Raw genomic sequence first — 18587 nt, forward strand, 5'->3', positions numbered from 1 at the left:
GACCCTTTTTTATGTAATTGGGACTTTTCATTTTCATGCTCATGTTCCTGACAGGAGTCATGAGCATGTTAAATGCCAAACAAATGAAATTTCAGATGGTTGAAAAATAATAGGTAGCTCATGCCTTGGAGGCTGTTCTGCTACCCCTCAGCATATCAAGGACAAAATAGAGGCTGTTCTTCTATCTCATCACATTGAGGACAAATCTGATAATGGACAACAATCATCCTCTGAAAGGTCACGAGAATTTTAGGCACCACATCGATTATATCAACTAGAACCCAAGCCCGTATTTCCGGCCTCTTAGAAAACCTAATCATTATGCTTATTTTACAAAGTTCACCCCATGTGGTCTCATTTTTGATTAAGGAAAGTTATATTATACACTTAGGAAAGTTAAAACATATAAAGATATATTCTTCTCTTTTTATAAACCCTTTTTTACTTTACATAGGGATATATGATGAGCATAGTTAATATTGGTGGAAAGTGGACTGATGTTTAGAACTTATTTTCTATTGAGAAAGATTATAAAGATTTGAGAACTAGTGCACCTTGACTGAGAAACAAAGAAACTCTTTTTTTTTTTTTTTTTTACAAAGAAACTCTTTGAGAAAGCAGCTCAACCAGTTTTATGAGAATAAATTTAGAAATTAATTAAAATAGCTTTATAAGACACAGTTTTAGAATAATGTTAGAAATATTATTTTATTTAGATTCTTAAGTTTAGAAATTCTTAAGTTTTTAGTTGTATGAGTTTCTGATGTTTTAAGAATGATTTATAGGGGCTGGGGATGTGGCTCAAGCGGTAGTGCGCTCGTCTGGCATGCGTGCGACCCGGGTTCGATCCTCAGCACCACATACCAACAAAGATGTTGTGTCCGCCGAGAACTAAAAAATAAATATTAAAAATTCTCTCTCTCTCTCTCTCTCCTCTCTCACTCTCTCTTTAAAAAAAAAAAGAATGATTTATAAACTTTAGGATGTTTTAAATATAAGATTTAAGGGGACTTTTTTAGATGGGAATTTTAGATTAGAAATAAAGTACAAGTGTACTTTAAACTTAAAGGTTAATGATTGGTTAGGAGACTTAGAGTCTGGTTAAGTAGTTTGGCATTAGTTAATAAGAAAATAGCATATCTTGGGGAAAATAGTAAATCTTGGGAAAATCTGAAAAATGTAAATTAGTGACGTATTTTATTAATGATTCTGAACTTTTATTTTTCATTTTTATTTTTTAAAATATTTTATTTTTTAGTTGTAGTTGGACACAATACTTTTATTTTATTTATTTTTATGTGGTGGTGAGGATCGAACCCAGGGTCTCACACGTGCTAGGCAAGTGCTCTACCACTGAGCCACATCCCAGCCCCCCATTCTGTACTTTTAATAATTAAATAACTAAAGGACATATACTGGAAAAATGTAAATTAATGTTACATTTTCTGTACCCCCAATCATGGTTAAGGGAATGTCATGTCTTGGCAAAGTTTTAAATTGTATAATCAATGATGTATTCTGAATTTCTAATGATGAGAAAAATTGCAATAAAAGATGACCCAGAGAAAGCTGCATTAGAGCCTCTCTCTGGAGATTGCTCCAACGGAACAATCCTGTCTCATCTTTTCGCCACTCACCCTTCAGGACTCCCTGGACCCCGCTAGGGCAGGACCCGGCACTGGAGAGGATGGGGCCGCCGCAAGCTCCCAGCAGTCCACAAGCAGCAAGGTGGGGAGATGAAGAGGCGCCTCCTCCAGGCCTGTCCCCTGCACACCTAGGGCGGGGGCGCCCGGGGGATGTGAAGGAGGAGCAGCTCTGGAGAGGACGAGCGCGTCCCCCCACTCCTCTGCCAGTGGAATTCTTGGAACCTTCATCGCATTTGTTCCCAGCTGACCTAATACTCTAAAAAACGACTCCCTTTCACCTGACCGCTGAGAAGGACGCCCAGGGGTGAGGGCACCGGTCTGCAGCCAGAGGTCCGCCCCCAGCCATGAATCAGGTGTGAAGGCAGCCGAGCACCCGCCTGCACTTCCTGGGCCCGAGCCCCTGGCCGCCTGCCATCCCCTCCTCTCCCACCCTTATTTGGAGCCCCTGACACTGAGCCACCAGCACACAGGGGCAGTTGGGCCCCGGCCAGCGGCCACCCTCTGCTTCCCGCGTGGGTCCCCGTTGCTGAGGAGAAAGAATCCCGGGGCGCGGCGGGGAGATAACCAAGGACTCTTTTTTGCTCTTCTCACACCTTTGAAGTGGGGGCCTCTTGAGGCAAATCAGCAAGAATGTGGCTCGTGCAGCGGAGGATCTGGGGGGCTGCAGGAGCGGCTCGAGGTGCAGGGGCCGTGACAGCGCTGCTGGCTGATAACTTTAAAAGGGCATCTTCGGCGGGCTCCTCACTCTGCCGCTTTATCGCTGCAAGTGACAGAATGGGGAGGTTCTGGCCCTGCTGCATGCTCAGACGGCAGGGGCTATAAAAACGGGAGGCACTGGGCAGCGGAGACAGTGACGGATGCAGGCCAAGGAAGGGCAGCCAGAGAGGAGGGAGAAGAGCCAGCAAGCACCCCACCGCCCCTCGACCGCCGCCAGCATGGGCTCCTTCTCTGCCGTCGCCGTGAGCCTCCTCCTCTTCCTGCTGTTCCAGCTTCCAGGCCAAGCCGGAGCCAAGCCCGTGTACAGCGCCGTGTCCAGCGCAGACCTGGCGGATTTCAAGGTAGGGCCAGGAAGGAGGTACAGCCTGGCACCAGGGGGCTTTCCAGTGCTGGGCTGGTTCTTTTCCATTCTCTCCAAGTCAACGAGACCCCTCCCTTCCCCCTGTATTTTCCTTTTGTGAAGAATTTGCTAGACCGTTTGGAGGAGAAGATGCCTTTAGAAAATGAGGTTCCCTCACGAGTCCGAGTCGAGCAGAATGAAGAAGCAGGGCCAGATGTCCCTGACGAGGCTTCCTGGACTGGGGAGGTCAGCCCAGACCAGGGAGATGGGGCTGGCCCCGGGCCGGACCCCTGGGACTCTGCTGATCGCTCTGCCCTCTTGAGAAACAAGCCGACGGCCCCTCGGAGCCTGCCGAGATCCAGCTGTTTCGGGGGAAGGATGGACAGGATTGGAGCCCACAGTGGCCTGGGCTGTAACAGCTTCCGGGTAAGAGGATCTGGAGTTGGGAACAGGATGGGAAGAAGATGGGGTCGCATTGCCATAGCAGTACTAGCAGGGGACTCCTACAGGAAGGGGACCAGTGTAGAAGATAACTCCTTCTGAGTTTCTACCCCGACTTGGGGGGTGCCCCACAAGTCTCAGAACAATGTCATCACACTCAGCTGTAGCCTGCTGGAAAAATGCTTTAAAAAAAAAGTTACTACCACAGCATTGAACAATTAAAATACAGGGTCAAGTCCCCTTTGCTCTGCTAATTAGCAATTCGTGTTCTTTCCAGAACTGCAAGATCCTGCGGGAGCTAGGTGACATTGACAAGGATTGCTCCTCTGAGCTCAAAGGAACTCAGAGATCACTAAGCTGGAGGGAGCACGGGGGCGGGGGAGTAGCTTCCCGAAGGTCCAGTAAAAGGTTTGACACTGTCCTATGATGCTGACCCTCCAGTAGAGCCAGATCGCCAAGCCGAATGTCTTTCTCTTTGTAGTATGGAAGATAACAGCCTGGCCGGGCAGACTGCAGGAGACCCTTGACCGGGGTCTCACCAAGTTTGGTCTCATCGCATTGCCACTGAGTCGGGATGAGCACACTGTTGGAGCTTCAACTTCCTGTCAACATTTCTCACATCTGATGCTAAATGTAGATCAAGTGGCTTAGCTGTGGCTCCTCTGCCGCTCCCACCCCACGCCTCACTGTCAACCCCACCTACTACTGAAAGCCTTGCAAAACCAATAAACTTCAGCACCACGGACAGAAGCTGAGCCCCGGGTGTAGTTTTTTTTTCTTCCAGTTTCCAAGGGAGAACAATGGAGCCCAGTAGACTGTTGTCTGAGATGAGAATGCTGTTTCTTTCTTCCTCTTTCACCCCCCACCTTTATTTTTGGTGGGAGGTGGGGACCTCAAATTGCAGCCTCCAACCTGCTCCGCCTCCTCAACAGCCTCAGCCCCAGAACCCAGAAAGGCCCTGAGACTGAAAGGGCACTTCCTTTACTCTTCTCCAGACTTGCTCACATTCAGGGCATTGTTGATTGAAAATAGAACTCACAAACCTCTCTATTTCATCTCCTGGTTACAGCTACCGCAGCCGCACTCAACAGACAACACTTGCATCCTTACTGCTTACGGGTTACCAGTATTTGTTTTGTTTAGGGCACATTTAGAAAATGAGGCTATTAGCTACGTTTCATCTGATTCATTTAAGAGAGTTCACTGCGGCAGCCAAGCCAATCACACTTCTAGCTTGGTTCAGAGCTGGCTGTGCACTGGGTTCAACGGCTGAGCAAAGTGAAGAAAGGTTTGCTGTGCCGAGGGGCCGCGAGGGGCCACCAGGGCCCATGAGGGGTCACCAGGGGCGAGAGTTCCCGTGCCTTTTGTGAACTACCTACCAGAGAATAGTCTTTTCTCTTCAGGCCCAAGGTGCCTGGACTTGTGGATGGCACCAGGTGCAAGCTGCTGGGGAGGAGGCAGTGTTTTTGTGTCTACATCTGGAAAGGGTCTTATCCTAAGCAGGAAACTCCACCTTAACCAGGGCGCGGTATTCCACCAGCCCTCCTCTGCAGGTTCTGGTACTCCAGCAAGCCCCTTACCCACACACCCGCCCCATGGGGCCTTATTTCTGCTGCTCCCTCCAGCCAAGGCCTGCTACCTGGGCCCCCCAAAGACATGTTCCTCACCCCGAGGCTCGTTGAGATGCCACTTCTTCCCTGACACCATGTGCCCAGTAGCCCCAAGTCTTTTTACAGAAAACCTTTTGTGCCTATTACGCCGGGGTTTGGCGTGTGACGGTGAGTGCCAGGAGGGGGAACACTCTGCAGTCCTCGCATCTTGGACTCTCATGACTGCTGGCCACGTTGTCTTGGTCTTGTACAAACTGGGAAGAGGAAACCAAGTAAATGTGCCCCTGCCAGAAGGAAGGGGAGGCCCAGAGTGAACAGTGGTAAGAGGTGGGGGTGAGGGAAGAGCTCAAATCATGTCCCAGATGCTCCTTATTTGGCCTTCAAATACAGGAGGGCAGAGAACCAAGCAGCACAGAGTGACTCAGGAGGACAAGCATAGAGCGGCACAGTATCGCTCCATGCCTGGCTCTGAGGCCGGGCACCAGGAGTCGGGTTGCTAGGAGGGAAAGGGAGGGAGTCGGGCACCCTCCAGAGGTGTCGCCTGGCGAGGGAGCGCTGGCTGACTGGAACTGACCCAAAATGGCAAACACACAAGCAGAAAGTCCTTGAACTTGGAGAAGGCAGGGGTGAGGGGTGGGTGCAGGAGCCAGACTGGGCTGTCATTGGTGGCAGGGCGACTTGGGGCAGGACGTGGAGACAGTTCTTGCAAAACAAAAAGCAAGTGAACCAAGAGTAGTGACAGATGGCACTGCCAGATGCCGCCCGGGGTGGTGACATCCACAGATGCTGAGCTGGCTTGGTTCTTCTGGGCAGAGTTCTGAGGAATCCTTCTGCGGCAAGTCCCTAAACACAACACTGGCAGGAAAAGATGAGCACCTGGGGTGGACTGGCATTCCTGTGAGTGAAGGACCAGAGGTGACCTGGTGACGTATGCAGGACCTAGGTGCTTACTGAGGCAGTGGGTGGCCTGATCCAGCTGAGCCCACCGTGTGGGTGAAGAGGCGGCCGGGCAGCCACAGGAGCTGAGGCTGAGACACCTCCCAGCACCCAAACACTGGCCTTTTAGAAAGAGAGGGAAACAAGCTAAAAGCCAGCACCCTCGAAAGAAAGAGAGCGGGAGTCAGGCTACCGGAGACAGGCAGACATTTTACTCTGACATGTTACAGTTACCATGAGAACTTCCAAGTTCCAAAAATTCAAATAAAAATAGAATTTTACAAATTAAAAAAAATACGATTTATATACACAGTGGAATTAGCTCACGTTACCTTGTAAACAAACAGTGCAAACAGAAAGGAGGCGGCTGCGGAGGAGGGACGCCCAAGGTCAGCAGGGCTGAGGGCGGCACTGCATGTCAATACTGAGGGCCAAGTGGCCTTTCCTGAAGCCTCCTTGTTACCAGGGGCCCAGTCAGCACACAATCCTGCATCAGAACTGTCACGTGGTTGTCTGGGCCAAGCAAGATTCCATTCCCACCAGGGCAAACAAGGTCATGCGTGAGCAGAGATCCCCCAAAGGGCCAAATTCCGCCAGGGCTGGACACCTGTCACCCACTGCCTCGGCTAGAGGTGGAGCAAAGAAGAGCCCCTCTGGTGACCTGACTCCCCCCTGCAGATGCCTTATCCAGGTGCCAGCTCCGGGCGAGGCGGCTGCAGGGCTGTTAACAAGTGAGACTCTGCGGGCACTGGTTTCTACTGCACAGAAATCCAAGGAGCAAGGCTTATGATTTCTGGTCACAAGTGGAGAAGTTGTCATCTTTGGGCTTTTCTGAGAGGGGCAGGTGCAGACAGGAGGAGTCCAGGAATCCACACACCTTTAGGGGGCCTGGGCTGGGGGCCTCCTCGGTGGCCAGTGACTGGCTCAGGGCGAGGGAGGCGTCTGCACTGTACTATCTATTTCTGGGTTAAACTGATCAACAGAACAACTGGATGTGCTCAAGGGATGAAGTCCAACAGTGGCATCCAGACAGCCTCAGTGAGGCAGGTGGCTGGCGGCCCAGCCCTTGAGGCCTAGGGTCCCCACACTGGGTGGGGCGAGGGGTGAGGGTCCTCTGACAGATGGTGACTTGGTTCTCCTGCCTTGGGCAACTGGCTTACTAAAACCAGTTCTCAGTAAAAGGAAAAAACAGGGTCAAGCTCTGAGCAGCACAGTACAAAGCTGCAACCAGATGAACGCACCCCCTGAAAAGGGCTCTGAGCTCCTGAACTAGTCACTGGGAGTGTTACCTCAATGCACAAGCCTGCATCCAGAGATGCTGCAAACGGAGAAGTCAACATCATTTCGGTCAAAAGGATAAACAAATGGGCGACTGGAGGGCCACAGGCCTTGGTCAGTTGGAAAAAGGCCCTGAAGGCCACCTGCACACATAGAATGATTCTCTAGAATGGGCGGGGCATGAGGCCGGCCAAGCCGGGAGTGACACCATGCCCAGGCTGCAAGAAGCCAGGCCCAGGGCACGGATGCGATGGGGCAATTTCATGGTTTAAAAAACACTAAATGCAAATGAACGCCATCTTGAGTCCCAAAGAACGGCTGCGAGAGGGACACCTGATGGGACCAAGATGCCAAAAGACATGTAGAAGTTGGAGGAAGATGGGTGCCATCCAGATCTTCACTCTGGGTCCTGGAAGAGCAGGCAGGGTGCTTCCTCTGGTCACCACTAAAGCCTTCAGGCACCTGCAGGCAGGAAGCACCTCCCCCGCCCCACCCCTGCAGCGCAGCAGGCCCTGCTGAGCCCGTCCCTAAGCCCCTCAGGAGGATGGGGAGGTTGGCAGCAGGGGAGTGAGATGACCGTGAAGGGGAGACACCTCCTCCTGCAAGCAGCCTCTGCTTCCTCCTACAGGAGCCTCTGAGGGACTGCCCACTCAGGTGGACTTCTTGCCAGCTCCAGGAACAACCTACTCCCCGGGGCTCCAGGAAGAGGGTTAGTCCGGGGGGCTCTGGTTTTGATTAACTTTGAGGGTGAGTCAAGACTGAGATGGGGCCCTCTCATCAGAGAGACGGAGATAAAAACTTAGAAAATCCAATAAATGGTGGAGATGAAAGGATAGGAGACTGTTAGGGGACAAATGTGGCCTGGAAGACCTGGAGCAATCTGCAAATGGAGAGACAGGGTGGGGTCAATCTGACCCTGTGACTGGACTCCTCATCTCCAGCTGCAGTGCTCCCAGAGGGCAGGTTCTAAGGAGAGAGCAGAGCACCTGCGCATTCCCGAGGAGCACACAGGTTCCCTTAGATGAACCAGAAGACATCAAGTGAACAGTCCCAAGGGAGGAGGATCGAGTGAAGAGTCCCAACAAAGTGGCCCCTGAACACGGGGAATCTTCCGGGTGCCCGATTCCTAAACTTAGAAATGAACCTGATTTTGCAAATGGCATCCCCCGGGTACGCCTCAACCCACGCTCCTCCCAGAGGACTAAGGCAGCAGCTGGGCTGTCCAGGAAAGCAATGTGGGGCAAGAAACTGCTCCACGCATCCCCTGGGGATCCAACCTGACTTCCCCCTCCAGTCCTGATCTCTTGGGGCCGAGGCAGGCCTGTGCCAACACGGGCAGGAACACAGGGAGCAGAAAGAGGAAGGTACTTGCTGAGGAAGTCGGGAAAGTCCACACTCTGATGGTTCAATGTCATCCCCAGGACCTCTGACCAGCAAAGTGTTCCGTGAGACCCGGTTCTGAGCAGGTGGGTGGTCGGGAACCCCGTGCCCTAGAACAGCCCCAGCCGGCTGCAGCAGCCGGAGTGCGAGTGGGGGGCTGGCGGTGGCAGCGAGGCAGGCTGTCAGAGGGTTTGGTAGTGCTGCCGCAGGCGGGCCTGCAGGAACTCGGACGTCAGGTTGTGCCGCGTGATGATGCCAACAATCTAGGACAAGGGGAAAAGACCCAGGTCACCTGCAGAAGAAAACCCACGGCAAGGACAGCTGGCCCAGTGTGTCTGTCACCAGATGTGGAAGGAGACAGAATCGGGGCCTGATCAGTGAAGGGCCAGGCATGAGAGGAACGGAACAGCCATTTCACAGGCTTCCTACGTAAGAGAACTACAGCAGGTAACTAGGGCTCACAGACTCAGGGGGCAAAAGTAGCTCTATTTAAAAAGGGTCTCAGTTGGGCAGCCGATACCTGAATCAGCCTGTCTTCATTTCCTGTATTTGTTTCTTTTGGGGCTGGGGTTTAAACCCAGGGCCTCTGCCATCTTTACAATCAAGCGACAGCCCCAGCCCTGGCATGTCCTAAACAGGGCCTGTGCTGTAGCGCTGTCCCTTCCCGCCATGCCTGCCTGCTTCACTGGTGTGTGCAAGAGCCAGGGACCCAGAGGCTCCTGAGCCCAAGGCCCCTGCTACATCCACCTGTAACCACCACCTTGCAGAGCCACCGACAAGAGCCATTTGTTCACAATTCCTTAGAGTGGTTCCCGATGTCACTGATGGTGGGTGCCCCAAAGTCACACTGCAAACTGTATTTGAACTGGTTAATGGAGTTAGCAGTTACCTTTCAAGAAACACAGTTCATCCTCTGTAAATAAACTCACATAAGAATGTGCCTCCGGACTGCTCAGAGGACGCTTCCTCTAGCATCATTCTCCAGAGGGCAGCTGGCCACATGTACTGAAAGCCTCCAAAAGGGAGGTCTGCTGTAGGGTGCCTTAACTGAATATCCAGCAGAGAGGACGTGGAATGGGACAGCCATGCTACAGTGCCATCAAGACACCATGGAAGGGCTGGGGATGTGGCTCAAGCAGTAGCACGCTCGCCTGGTATGCGTGCGGCCCGGGTTCGATCCTCAGCACCACATACAAACAAAAGATGTTGTGCCCGCCGAAAACTAAAAAATAAATATTAAAAAATTCTCTCTCTCTTTAGAAAAAAAAAAAAAAGACACCATGGAAGCTGTACTCGCAGTGACCCAGGAGGCCTAGGTGGGAGAATCACAAGTTCAAGGCCAGCCTGGATAATTTAGTGAGACCCTGTCTCAAGCAAAATAAAGAAGGCTGGGGATGTGGCCCAGTGATAGAGTGCTTGCCTAGCATGTGTGGGGCCCTGGGTTTGATCCTCAGTTTTGCCAAACAAAGTAACACCATACACAGGTGGATACTAGGTGAAAAATCAGGCTACTGTACAGAATGAACAGCAATTCTCTTTCACCAAAACTTAACATATGGTCAATCTCTGGTCTTGCAAAAAGACTGAAGGGCGGGATGTTGCCATGGTGATGCTGCAGCAGGGATGAGGGCTTGGTTTTGTTTGATCACCTGTTTTTCTTATTCTTCTAAAAGGAAATAACAATAATTGTGTAACAATAATAATAATAAAAGAACTTCTAAAAAGAAATAATGGAAAAACTGGAAAGCCTCTCATTTAATGCTACACAGGGCCATCCCGGGTGGGGACTTGAGGAGCACAAATGGGGTCAGGATTGAAGAGAAACTGGAATGAAGAGGCACCCCCTCTCAGGGGTCTGGCCAGCAGAGACAGGCTACAGCATGTTGGCGCCACCTGCTGGCCACACGGGGCCGAGGCTCATCTGCACTAGAGGGAGGGGAAAGGGTTCCCAGGCCACAGCCTTCCGCCAGCCCTCCCCTCTGCCAGCCTTTCCCTCCACTGGAGCCTGAGGCAGGAGGCTGTGGCAAGTTCAAGGCCAGCCTGGACAACCTAGGGAGCCCATGTCTCAAAAATAAAATAAAGAGGGCTGGAAATGTGGCTGAGCAGTAGAGCACTTGCCTAGCACATGTGAGGCTCTAGGTTCAATCCTCAGTTAAAAAAAAAAAAAAAAAAAAAAAGTACCACAGACAGGGGAACGTTTTATCTTCCTATGGATTGAACAAAAACCTATGGCTTTCCTTTTGGGTTCTTTGGGGTCCCCGGGAGAGCTGCTGAGGTTTGAGAAACCTCCCTGTGATTGGCCACCAGCCTTCAGGGCCACAGAGGCAGGGCCCCCGGGTCCCCTCACCAGGACTCACCTCTCCCACGGCATTCACCACTGGTAAGTGGCGCAGCCCCATTGTCCTGAACAGGTTGAAGACTTGGGAGACGTGGGTGTTGGGGGACACGGTGAAGGGCGAAGGGTTCATGTATGGAGTGACATCCTGCAGAAGAGAACGCAAAAGTCACCCACAGCCTGGACAAAGAGTCACCCTACACAGGGCAGGCCCAGAGGGACAGTCCCCTCACCACGATCATCCGGGGGTTCAGCAGTGTCAGGTCCAGGTCATGGATGTCGGGGTACCGCGGGTAGTCCTCGGCCATCTCGGCATAGGAGAGGCGTGGCTGGCTGGCACTCTGCAATTCCAACCAGGACAGTATCCTTGCACCAGAGTTGGCAGGTAACATTACAGCCCCTCCCCCTTCACATCCACATGGACAGCCAGGCCCCCTGCCCAGGGGAGGAGTGCAGAGCCCAGGCAGCAGCGGGCACTCTGGAGGGACACAGTCTGATCCAGAGTCAGTTCTCGCTGGCCCTGACTGAGTCACCCTGGGCAAGGCCCCTAACCTCTCTGGATATCCTTTTCTTTAGCTACAAGATACAAATGGGTTATTTTGAAGTTTAATTGAAAAAGGTGCTAATAAGTAGCAGTTGTGGATTAAACTATGGCCCCTCAAAAGATGTGGGCAAGTTCTAAGCCCTAGGTCTATGAAGTAACCTTACTGTAAACAGGGTCTCTGCAGATGTAATCAAGTTAAGGTGAGGTCATTTTGGCCAGGCATGGTTGTGCACACCTGCAATCCCAGCGACTCAGAAGGCTGAGGCAGGAGATTCTAAGTTCAAATCCAGCCTCTGCAATTTAGCGAGACCCTGTCTCAAAATAAACAATAAAAAGACCTGGGGACATGGCTCAGTGGTTAAGCACCCCTGGTTCAATCACTGGTACAAAAAAAAAAAAAAAATAGACGTCATTCTGTCATTTTGGATTAGGGTGAGCCCTAAATCCAAAAGGTGTCCTCACAAACTGGGAGAGGACAGACAAAGGATGCCATGTGACTACAGAGGTAGGACCAGAGCAATATGTCCACAGCCAAGCCACACCAAGGATGGCTGGCAGCCATCAGGAGCTGGGAAGGGCAAGGACAGGTCCTCTCCTGGACTTCAGAGACAGCACGGGCTGACTAGACCTGGATTTTGTACTTCTGGCCTCGTCCTCTGAAAGAATAAACCTGCTGTTTTCAGGAACTGGGTTTATGGCAGTTTGACACCACAGCCACAAGATAGTGACACAGGCCATCTGTTCCCTCCAGGCCTTCCCTTAATTCTCAGTCACTGCACAGGGGCCACAAGCCTTGGTCACTGCTCTCCCCAGCTGTGATCCTGCTCCCCTGAACCCTCTCTGAGCAACTGCACCTTGCACAGCTGTCCCCACAGAGCGGTCGGCTGCCCTCTGGGCACCACTGATCCCTCTGGGCACCTCTGATCCTGCACTTTCTCCAGCTGGGCCAGACCAGGCCCCGCGGGACGCAGTGTGTGCCGCCCTGCCATCTTCCTTACCAGGCTGGTCCTCAACTCCACCAGGGCCCTTGCTGCTCTGCCCCACAGGAAAGAGAGCCACAGTCTGGCCCCTCGTGGCCAAAGCCCACCCAGGAGAGTCACCCTGGAAACCAGGTCTCTCGGCGACTTTCTCGGTCTTTTCCACAAAGAAAGTGTGCGATGGGGTGGCCTCAGGTGGCACAGGGGCCACATCAAACAATATAGCTCCCCCCCAAAAAATGAAAAGAAAACAGCAGATGAGCAGTGAGAATGGTGTTTCTTCTGATGATACACGTAAGAGAGTGCCCTCCCGCTGGGCGTGTGGCGCACACCTGCAATCCCAGCAACTCAGGAACCTGAGGCAGGAGGATCACAATTTCGAGGCCAGCCTTAGCAACTTCGTGAGGCCCTCAGAAACTAAAGGAAACCCCATCTCAAAATAAAAAGGGCTGGGGACATGGCCAGTGGTAGAGCACCCTGGGTTCAGCATTAGCAGCCTCCGCGCTGACAGGAAGGCGCTGGATGAGCATTTGGCCGGAGGGCAGTGGAGGGCGGTGGGCAGTGGAGGATGGAAGGCAGCAGAGGGTGGGTGTCTTGACCCAGGAGGCAGCTGCGGGGGCCTGGGCTCAGCTGCTCAGGGGGTGAAGGCGCAACTCAGCCTTGCTCTCCCCAGCTGAGGCCCGTGCTCCTCCCGGCCGGCCTCCAAATCCCGGGGCTAAGCCGACACCTACCGACTGACTCTCAGAGTAACACACTCCTCGGACAAGCAAGGTGACGAGCTGGGAGCGCAGGATGAGGCCGTGGAAGGTGAGTGGGCGGAAGCGCTCCTCCATGGTCCAGTCTTCGCTCGGGGACTGGTCAGGGTATAGGTTGGGGTAGGGGGTGTATCTGTTACACAAAAACCAGACGCTGCCTAGCACACCCTCAGCAAGGCCGCTCCTCCCGAGCGCTGCGGCGGGCACGGCGGGCCTCACCTCCGCTCCAGCATCTGCTGCAGGAGGTCCTCCTTCTCGCTGGGCTCCTCGGAGGCCACGTGCTCGTCACACATGTTGCGCAGCTCACTGGACGGGTAAGACTTCATGGACTGGCTGCGCTTGCGCTGCTCGCCGGCCCGGGTGAGGATGCTGGATTTCTGTGGATGGGGAGCAGGGACAATGACAGGCTCACACAGGGAGGCCACCACATAGCAGCACTCAGAGGCCAAGCACCTGGGAACAACGAGGGTCAAGACATATCCTGACGTGGGACCGAAGGGGCCTCGCAAGACCACAGGGGACTCGCTGACTTGTGGGCTTGATTCTCGGGCCAGAGTCCCAGGACTGGGCCGTGGACCCCGCAGCTGGTTTTCGGTTTTCCTTTGTGGTGCTGGGCACCGCACCTGGGCACTGGGCTAGGCGTGCTGGCGAGTGCTCTACCACTGAGCCACACCCCAGTCCCTGACCCGTGATTTCTGCTGCCCCGACATTCCTACCCTTTGAGTCAGGAAGAACACCTCAGTTTTCCAGAGGGGACCAACCCCCTCCCACGTCCTGTCTTGGTGGGACTGTTAATATCTGTGCTACCCTCCTGAAATCACCAAAGCCAAGGAGGGGCACACAGATCAAGTGAAGCAGTGGGACTTGCCCTCATCTTGGAGTCTGGGTCAGGAAGAACCCACAGGGAGAGCAGCAGCACCCATTCCTCCTGGGGCCGCGAAGGGCATCGTGAGGCTCAGTGCTTCTGTCCCCAGAGCACACGGCTGTTCAGCCCTCCCGTCAGTCCTGATGCTTCCATGAGATTCCCTTCTCTGCTTTAGGCAGGTCAAAGTCCCTTCTGGCTGGGCACGGTGGCACAAGCCTGTAATCTCAGTGATTCAAGAGGCTGAGGCAGGTGGACCACAAGTTCAAGGCTAGTCTCAGCAACCTAGCAAGACCCTAAGTAACTCAGTGAGACCCTGTCTCAATGTAAAAAATAAAAAAGGGCTGGGGATGTGGCTCTGTGGTAAAGTGCCCCTGAGCTTAATCCCCAGCACCAAAAAAAAAAGGAAGAATGGACACACACCTGTGGTCTGGTGGGTGCACCCGTGCGGCCCAGCCTCCTCTCTGCCGCAGAGTAAAGACCGTCAGGTTGTCCCTCAAGTCCATCCCAGCTGGGAGGTGGCAGCACCATAGTGTGGACACCAAGCACCCTTCTCCTCTTGGCCCTTTCCCTTACCTTGAACTTGATGTTGTTGCTGATGAGCTGGTTGCCCTTCATGAACTCCTTCTCGTTGCCCCTGTTCTCTGTGACCACAGGGAAGGCGTGGTGGACCGTGGTACGCAGGATGCTAACCAGAGACTGGATGCGGGTGTGCGGGTAGACGTAGGTCAGGTTGGGCTCCATGATGTCACTGGCTCGCAACCTGGGGGGGAGGAGCAGTCCAGCCTGATGAGAGCCCATGGTCCCCTGGAGCACGCAGTGACGGGCTGCACTGTTCTCCATGGCTGCCTGGGTCACTCGGAGCCCCTCTCCTGAGCCATCCCCAGCAGCTCCTTGAACCCAACCCATTCTGCCCGTTACACACATCCCCATGCCTGGAATGAACTCTGGCTTTGTCATATGGGTGAGCCTTTGTTCAACCCTTGCTTCAATTTTTAATGTCCCCTTAACACAAACCTGCTAGCTCACCCCGGGACTGGCCATCCCTGCCTGGCACTCCACGGCATATTCCACATGTTGCCAGTGAGTTGCTAACTGCTAGTACTGGAACTTGAAAAGCCATCTTTGGGCCAGGCACAATGACTCATGCCTACGATCCCAGCTACTCGGGAGGCTCAGTGGTAGAACACCCCTGGTCTCCCTAGATTCAATCCTCGGGATGGGGTGAGGGAGGAGCTACCCTTGATAGCCTTTAGATCAGGGATGGTCTAAAGGTCAGATCAGCCCACAGCTCAAATCCAGTCTTGCTCACTCATTTACATGGTATCTGCAGCGTTTCCTGCTGTAACAGAAGAGCTGGGGGTTGTGACAGAGATGCATAAAGCTGAAAGCATCTACTACATGGCCTGTTACAGAAATGGCCTGCAGACCCCTGCATTAGCCCATCAGGTCCTTGCCTGTTATTCAGACAGGAGGCCCAAAGTATCTGTGGGTCAACAGGTGGGCTCTGGACTGACTATGCCCAAGACAATGTCTGCTGACCATACATTCTGCTGGGTGCACGCAGAGCCCTGCTGGAGCGAGCTCTACCTTCATGTGAACGTCCAACCACACGGCATACTCCATCCAGAGACCCCACTTCAAATGTAACCAGGTGCTGCAGGAGTCAAACGAGCAGGAACGGCCCTGCCTCCACGACTCCACTGTTCCTGGCCCCTGCCCTGTCCCCTGGGCTCTGCCGCCCCAAGCTGTTCAACATTCCCAAACATGCTGGGAGAACAAATGTGCTCATTCTTCCAACCCAAGAAACCTGTTACTACTTCCCACCCGCAGACCAGCCTTCCCTAGGCCCGGGAGGTGGAAGTTCTGCTGCGAGGCTGGGAGAGGAACCATGGCCTTACTTGTCCATCTCCACCTCTGTCTCCCACTCCAGAAGTGGCACACCTCGCAGGCCCACGTGGATGTCATAAATGCCCTTATTGAAAAAGTCTCCTGTCCATTTAGCCACCTGAAACACAAAGTAGAGACCTAAATATGGGCCCTTCAGGGTGAACTTGGCCCTGACCTGAAAGGGGCCTGGAAGGGACGTGCTCACCATCAGAGTGATCATAATGGGAAGTCCGTAAGTGATCTCGTTGGTGGACTCTATCAGGATGACCGTGAGACTGATGGTCATCCGGACGACCCCACCCAAGAAAGCCGAGGCACCAATCAGGGCAAAGGTCCCTGAATATATGTGGCCCAATCCGATGTAGCTGGTGAAGAAGGAAACCGAGAACATGGCTTAGAATGCCGCCAGTGTGGGAGGGCGGTGTGGGGCCAGCCTCCACACCCTGCACGAGGACCTCCGTGCACGCGCACACTCACACCGTACCTTTTCAAGACATTGGCGACTAAACGTCCAAAAGCAGCTCCACACAGCAGAGAAGGCACAAACAGGCCACTTGGCACAGAAATGCCGTAAGTCCAACACGCAAGCAGGAAGTAGAGGATGAAGAACAAGCCCAGGGTGATGGGGCTGAAAGTCCCTGTGATGCAGGAACCATCTGAGTCCCGCAGCCAGGCGCCTGCTGAGGCCCAGCGACAGCCCCGGCTTCTGCCAACCCCTCAGCCCCCACCCCAAGCACGTGCCAGCGCTGGAGGCAGAACTCTTACCTGGTTGCCATTTTTTACAAAGGAAAAGCCCTGTCCTTGCTCCGAATGAAGGGCAAGGCTGCATCGCAGGGAAGGGGCAGCGGACACTCACCGTCCTGGTGGAAAAGCTGGAGGATGGCAGACTCTTGGGGATTGAAGAAGAGGGTAGCCATGTCATTGTAGGTATCATTGGGACAAAAAAATGTCTTGATACTTGAATTCACATCTTCTGATGTGACCTACAAAGAAGGAACCCAAGAGTCACCACCAGGGCACCACAGGGCACCCCTAATAGGTCAGTCTGGGAACAGCTTTGTCTCCAGGTGAAACAGCAGCAAAACCTGACAGACATCCAAAAGCCACTGACTGCCATGTTGAATCCTCTGGGTTCTGCAAGGGTCAGGATGAGGGCCTTCATCCAACCATGCTCCAAACCAGCAACCATGGCTCACCGTGGGCTCAGCCCTGCTTCCTCCCTGGAGCTGATCTTGTGACAGCACTAGAAGCCAGGCTAAGAGCCTCAAGGACTGTGGGAAGATGAGGCTGGTGAGAAGCAAGTGGCTGGGAGCTGACGGGTCAGGGGAGTCACCCGACCAAAAGTCCCAACTTGGGTTCTGAATGAAAAAAGCCTTTGTGCTGGATTTTCTGCAAAAGAAACCCAGCTTGACACCAGGGTGGACAGCAGAAACCGTGCTCCTGGCTGCCTCTCCCCCGACCCCTCCTGGAGAACAGAACCCAATGGGAAAAGGGTTGTTTCTCTGCATTCAAGCCTCTTGTGCTCATCTTCATTCTGTGTGGGAAGATGAAATTCTGGCACCACCTGATTTACTGGGGGGGGGGGGATCTGTAGAACAATGTTTTGGTTTTTTAACTGATGACTACAGGGGATGTGCCTCACCCCATCGCTGTCCACCTGACAGGGCCCTGTCACAAGGATTGACAAGAATACAGGTTCTCCTGGATTCAGTTCTATCAATGAGGCTACCCAGAGGCCCTTGTGCAGAAGTCAACACAATGCTAGAGACAGTCTGTACCATCCCACCAGGTGCAAGCACCGCTGGAGGCAGGCTGCAGGAGGAAGAGCACAGCGCCTCCTACTGGCAGATCCTGGCATAGGAGAAATGCCTGCAGAGCCCACCATGGCAGCAGAGCACAGCACACAGTGGACAAGCCGACAGCTTACAAGTGACACATGCAGGGCTTCCCAAGTTGTGTCTGGAGGAACATGGGTCCTGAAGGCTTTCCGGAGAAAGTTCTGTGATCAACTGCACTGAGAAGCACCACAGCACTTCTTAGAAACCAGCGCGCCTGCTAAGCAGGGCAGACTCCAAACCAGACGCCTCTGAGTAACTCTGCCACTCCAGTGACCTTAGGAAGGTATTTCATTTTGTGAAACTTCACCTTCCTCATCCATAGCAAGGGAATGTTAACTACTCTCATGTTACGTGTTACTAGCCAAAGTCAAAACCTCATATGGCCTCAGTTTTCCCGTCTGTGAAATGGGGAGGATATTATCAGCATGGTAGTGGTGAGGACGTGATCAGGCTTAGAAAATGGTGTAGAACATCTGGCACACAGTTACAGTGCTGAGCTTCCACAACACTTGTTAGAATGCCACAGGCCCTAAGAAGTCCTGTATGTCCTATGATGTCCCATCATCTTACACATACGACCTATGAAAACCTGTAGATTTTAATAAGACACCTATACAATTGCTCAATTTAAGTTTTTATAGGTGCCCTATATATAGGATGATGGGACATAATGGCTTAAAGAAACTTATTTAATTCTGGTTAGCCCATTTGATTACTATGCTCTCTTATTTTTGAATCATATATCAATGTTACAGAACCACATTTTGGAAACCACTGTCGGGAAATGAGGCAGCCCTGGGGTTAACTAGTGACAGGAGCCAGCCAGTGTCTCCATAAGGTCCAGCGTTTTACACTCTGCAGGTCACATGCAGTCTCTGTGGCACCTTCTTCTTTTCTTACCCTTAACCTGGGGCTGCACAGACAAGCAGTTCCAAGGGTCAGTTGTGGCCCAGGGGCCTTGGTTTGTTGGCCTTCATGGACTGTTCCAGGGGAAACTCCCAGGCACCCCCATCTGAAACCAGGGACCTGAGGGGCTCT

The 18587-nt window shown here is 52.9% G+C and overlaps 2 protein-coding genes across 6 annotated transcripts in view; one reads left to right on the forward strand and one right to left on the reverse strand.

The window, feature by feature from the left end:
* Window positions 1–2566: 2566 nt before the first annotated feature.
* On the forward strand, window positions 2567–3571 carry NPPA (natriuretic peptide A; the record flags this gene model as incomplete). Its single annotated transcript, XM_081305652.1, has 3 exons — window positions 2567–2704; window positions 2827–3129; window positions 3422–3571. Exons 1-3 carry the CDS (start codon window positions 2582–2584, stop codon window positions 3569–3571), a joined length of 576 nt encoding a protein of 191 aa, XP_081161778.1. The 5' UTR covers window positions 2567–2581.
* A 2315-nt stretch (window positions 3572–5886) lies between these two features.
* CLCN6 (chloride voltage-gated channel 6) overlaps window positions 5887–18587 on the reverse strand; it is a 31679-nt gene continuing 18978 nt past the window's right edge. For 3 of the 5 annotated variants that reach the window (XM_081309003.1, XM_081309004.1, XM_081309005.1), the window contains 10 exons: window positions 16568–16694; window positions 16196–16349; window positions 15917–16076; window positions 15723–15829; window positions 14398–14584; window positions 13179–13336; window positions 12936–13092; window positions 10917–11024; window positions 10706–10831; window positions 5887–8611 (listed from right to left, as the gene is read on the reverse strand). In XM_081309003.1, the coding sequence (XP_081165129.1) occupies window positions 8531–8611; window positions 10706–10831; window positions 10917–11024; window positions 12936–13092; window positions 13179–13336; window positions 14398–14584; window positions 15723–15829; window positions 15917–16076; window positions 16196–16349; window positions 16568–16694 (1365 nt within the window). In that variant the 3' untranslated portion in view covers window positions 5887–8530. Of the gene's footprint in view, window positions 8612–10705; window positions 10832–10916; window positions 11025–12935; window positions 13093–13178; window positions 13337–14397; window positions 14585–15722; window positions 15830–15916; window positions 16077–16195; window positions 16350–16567; window positions 16695–18587 lie in introns of those variants that run through there. The other 2 variants (XM_081309006.1, XM_081309007.1) reach the window with 2 other exon arrangements.

This window comes from Spermophilus citellus, assembly GCF_964194105.1.
Source record: "Spermophilus citellus genome assembly, chromosome: 9".
Lineage (NCBI taxonomy): Eukaryota > Metazoa > Chordata > Mammalia > Rodentia > Sciuridae > Spermophilus > Spermophilus citellus.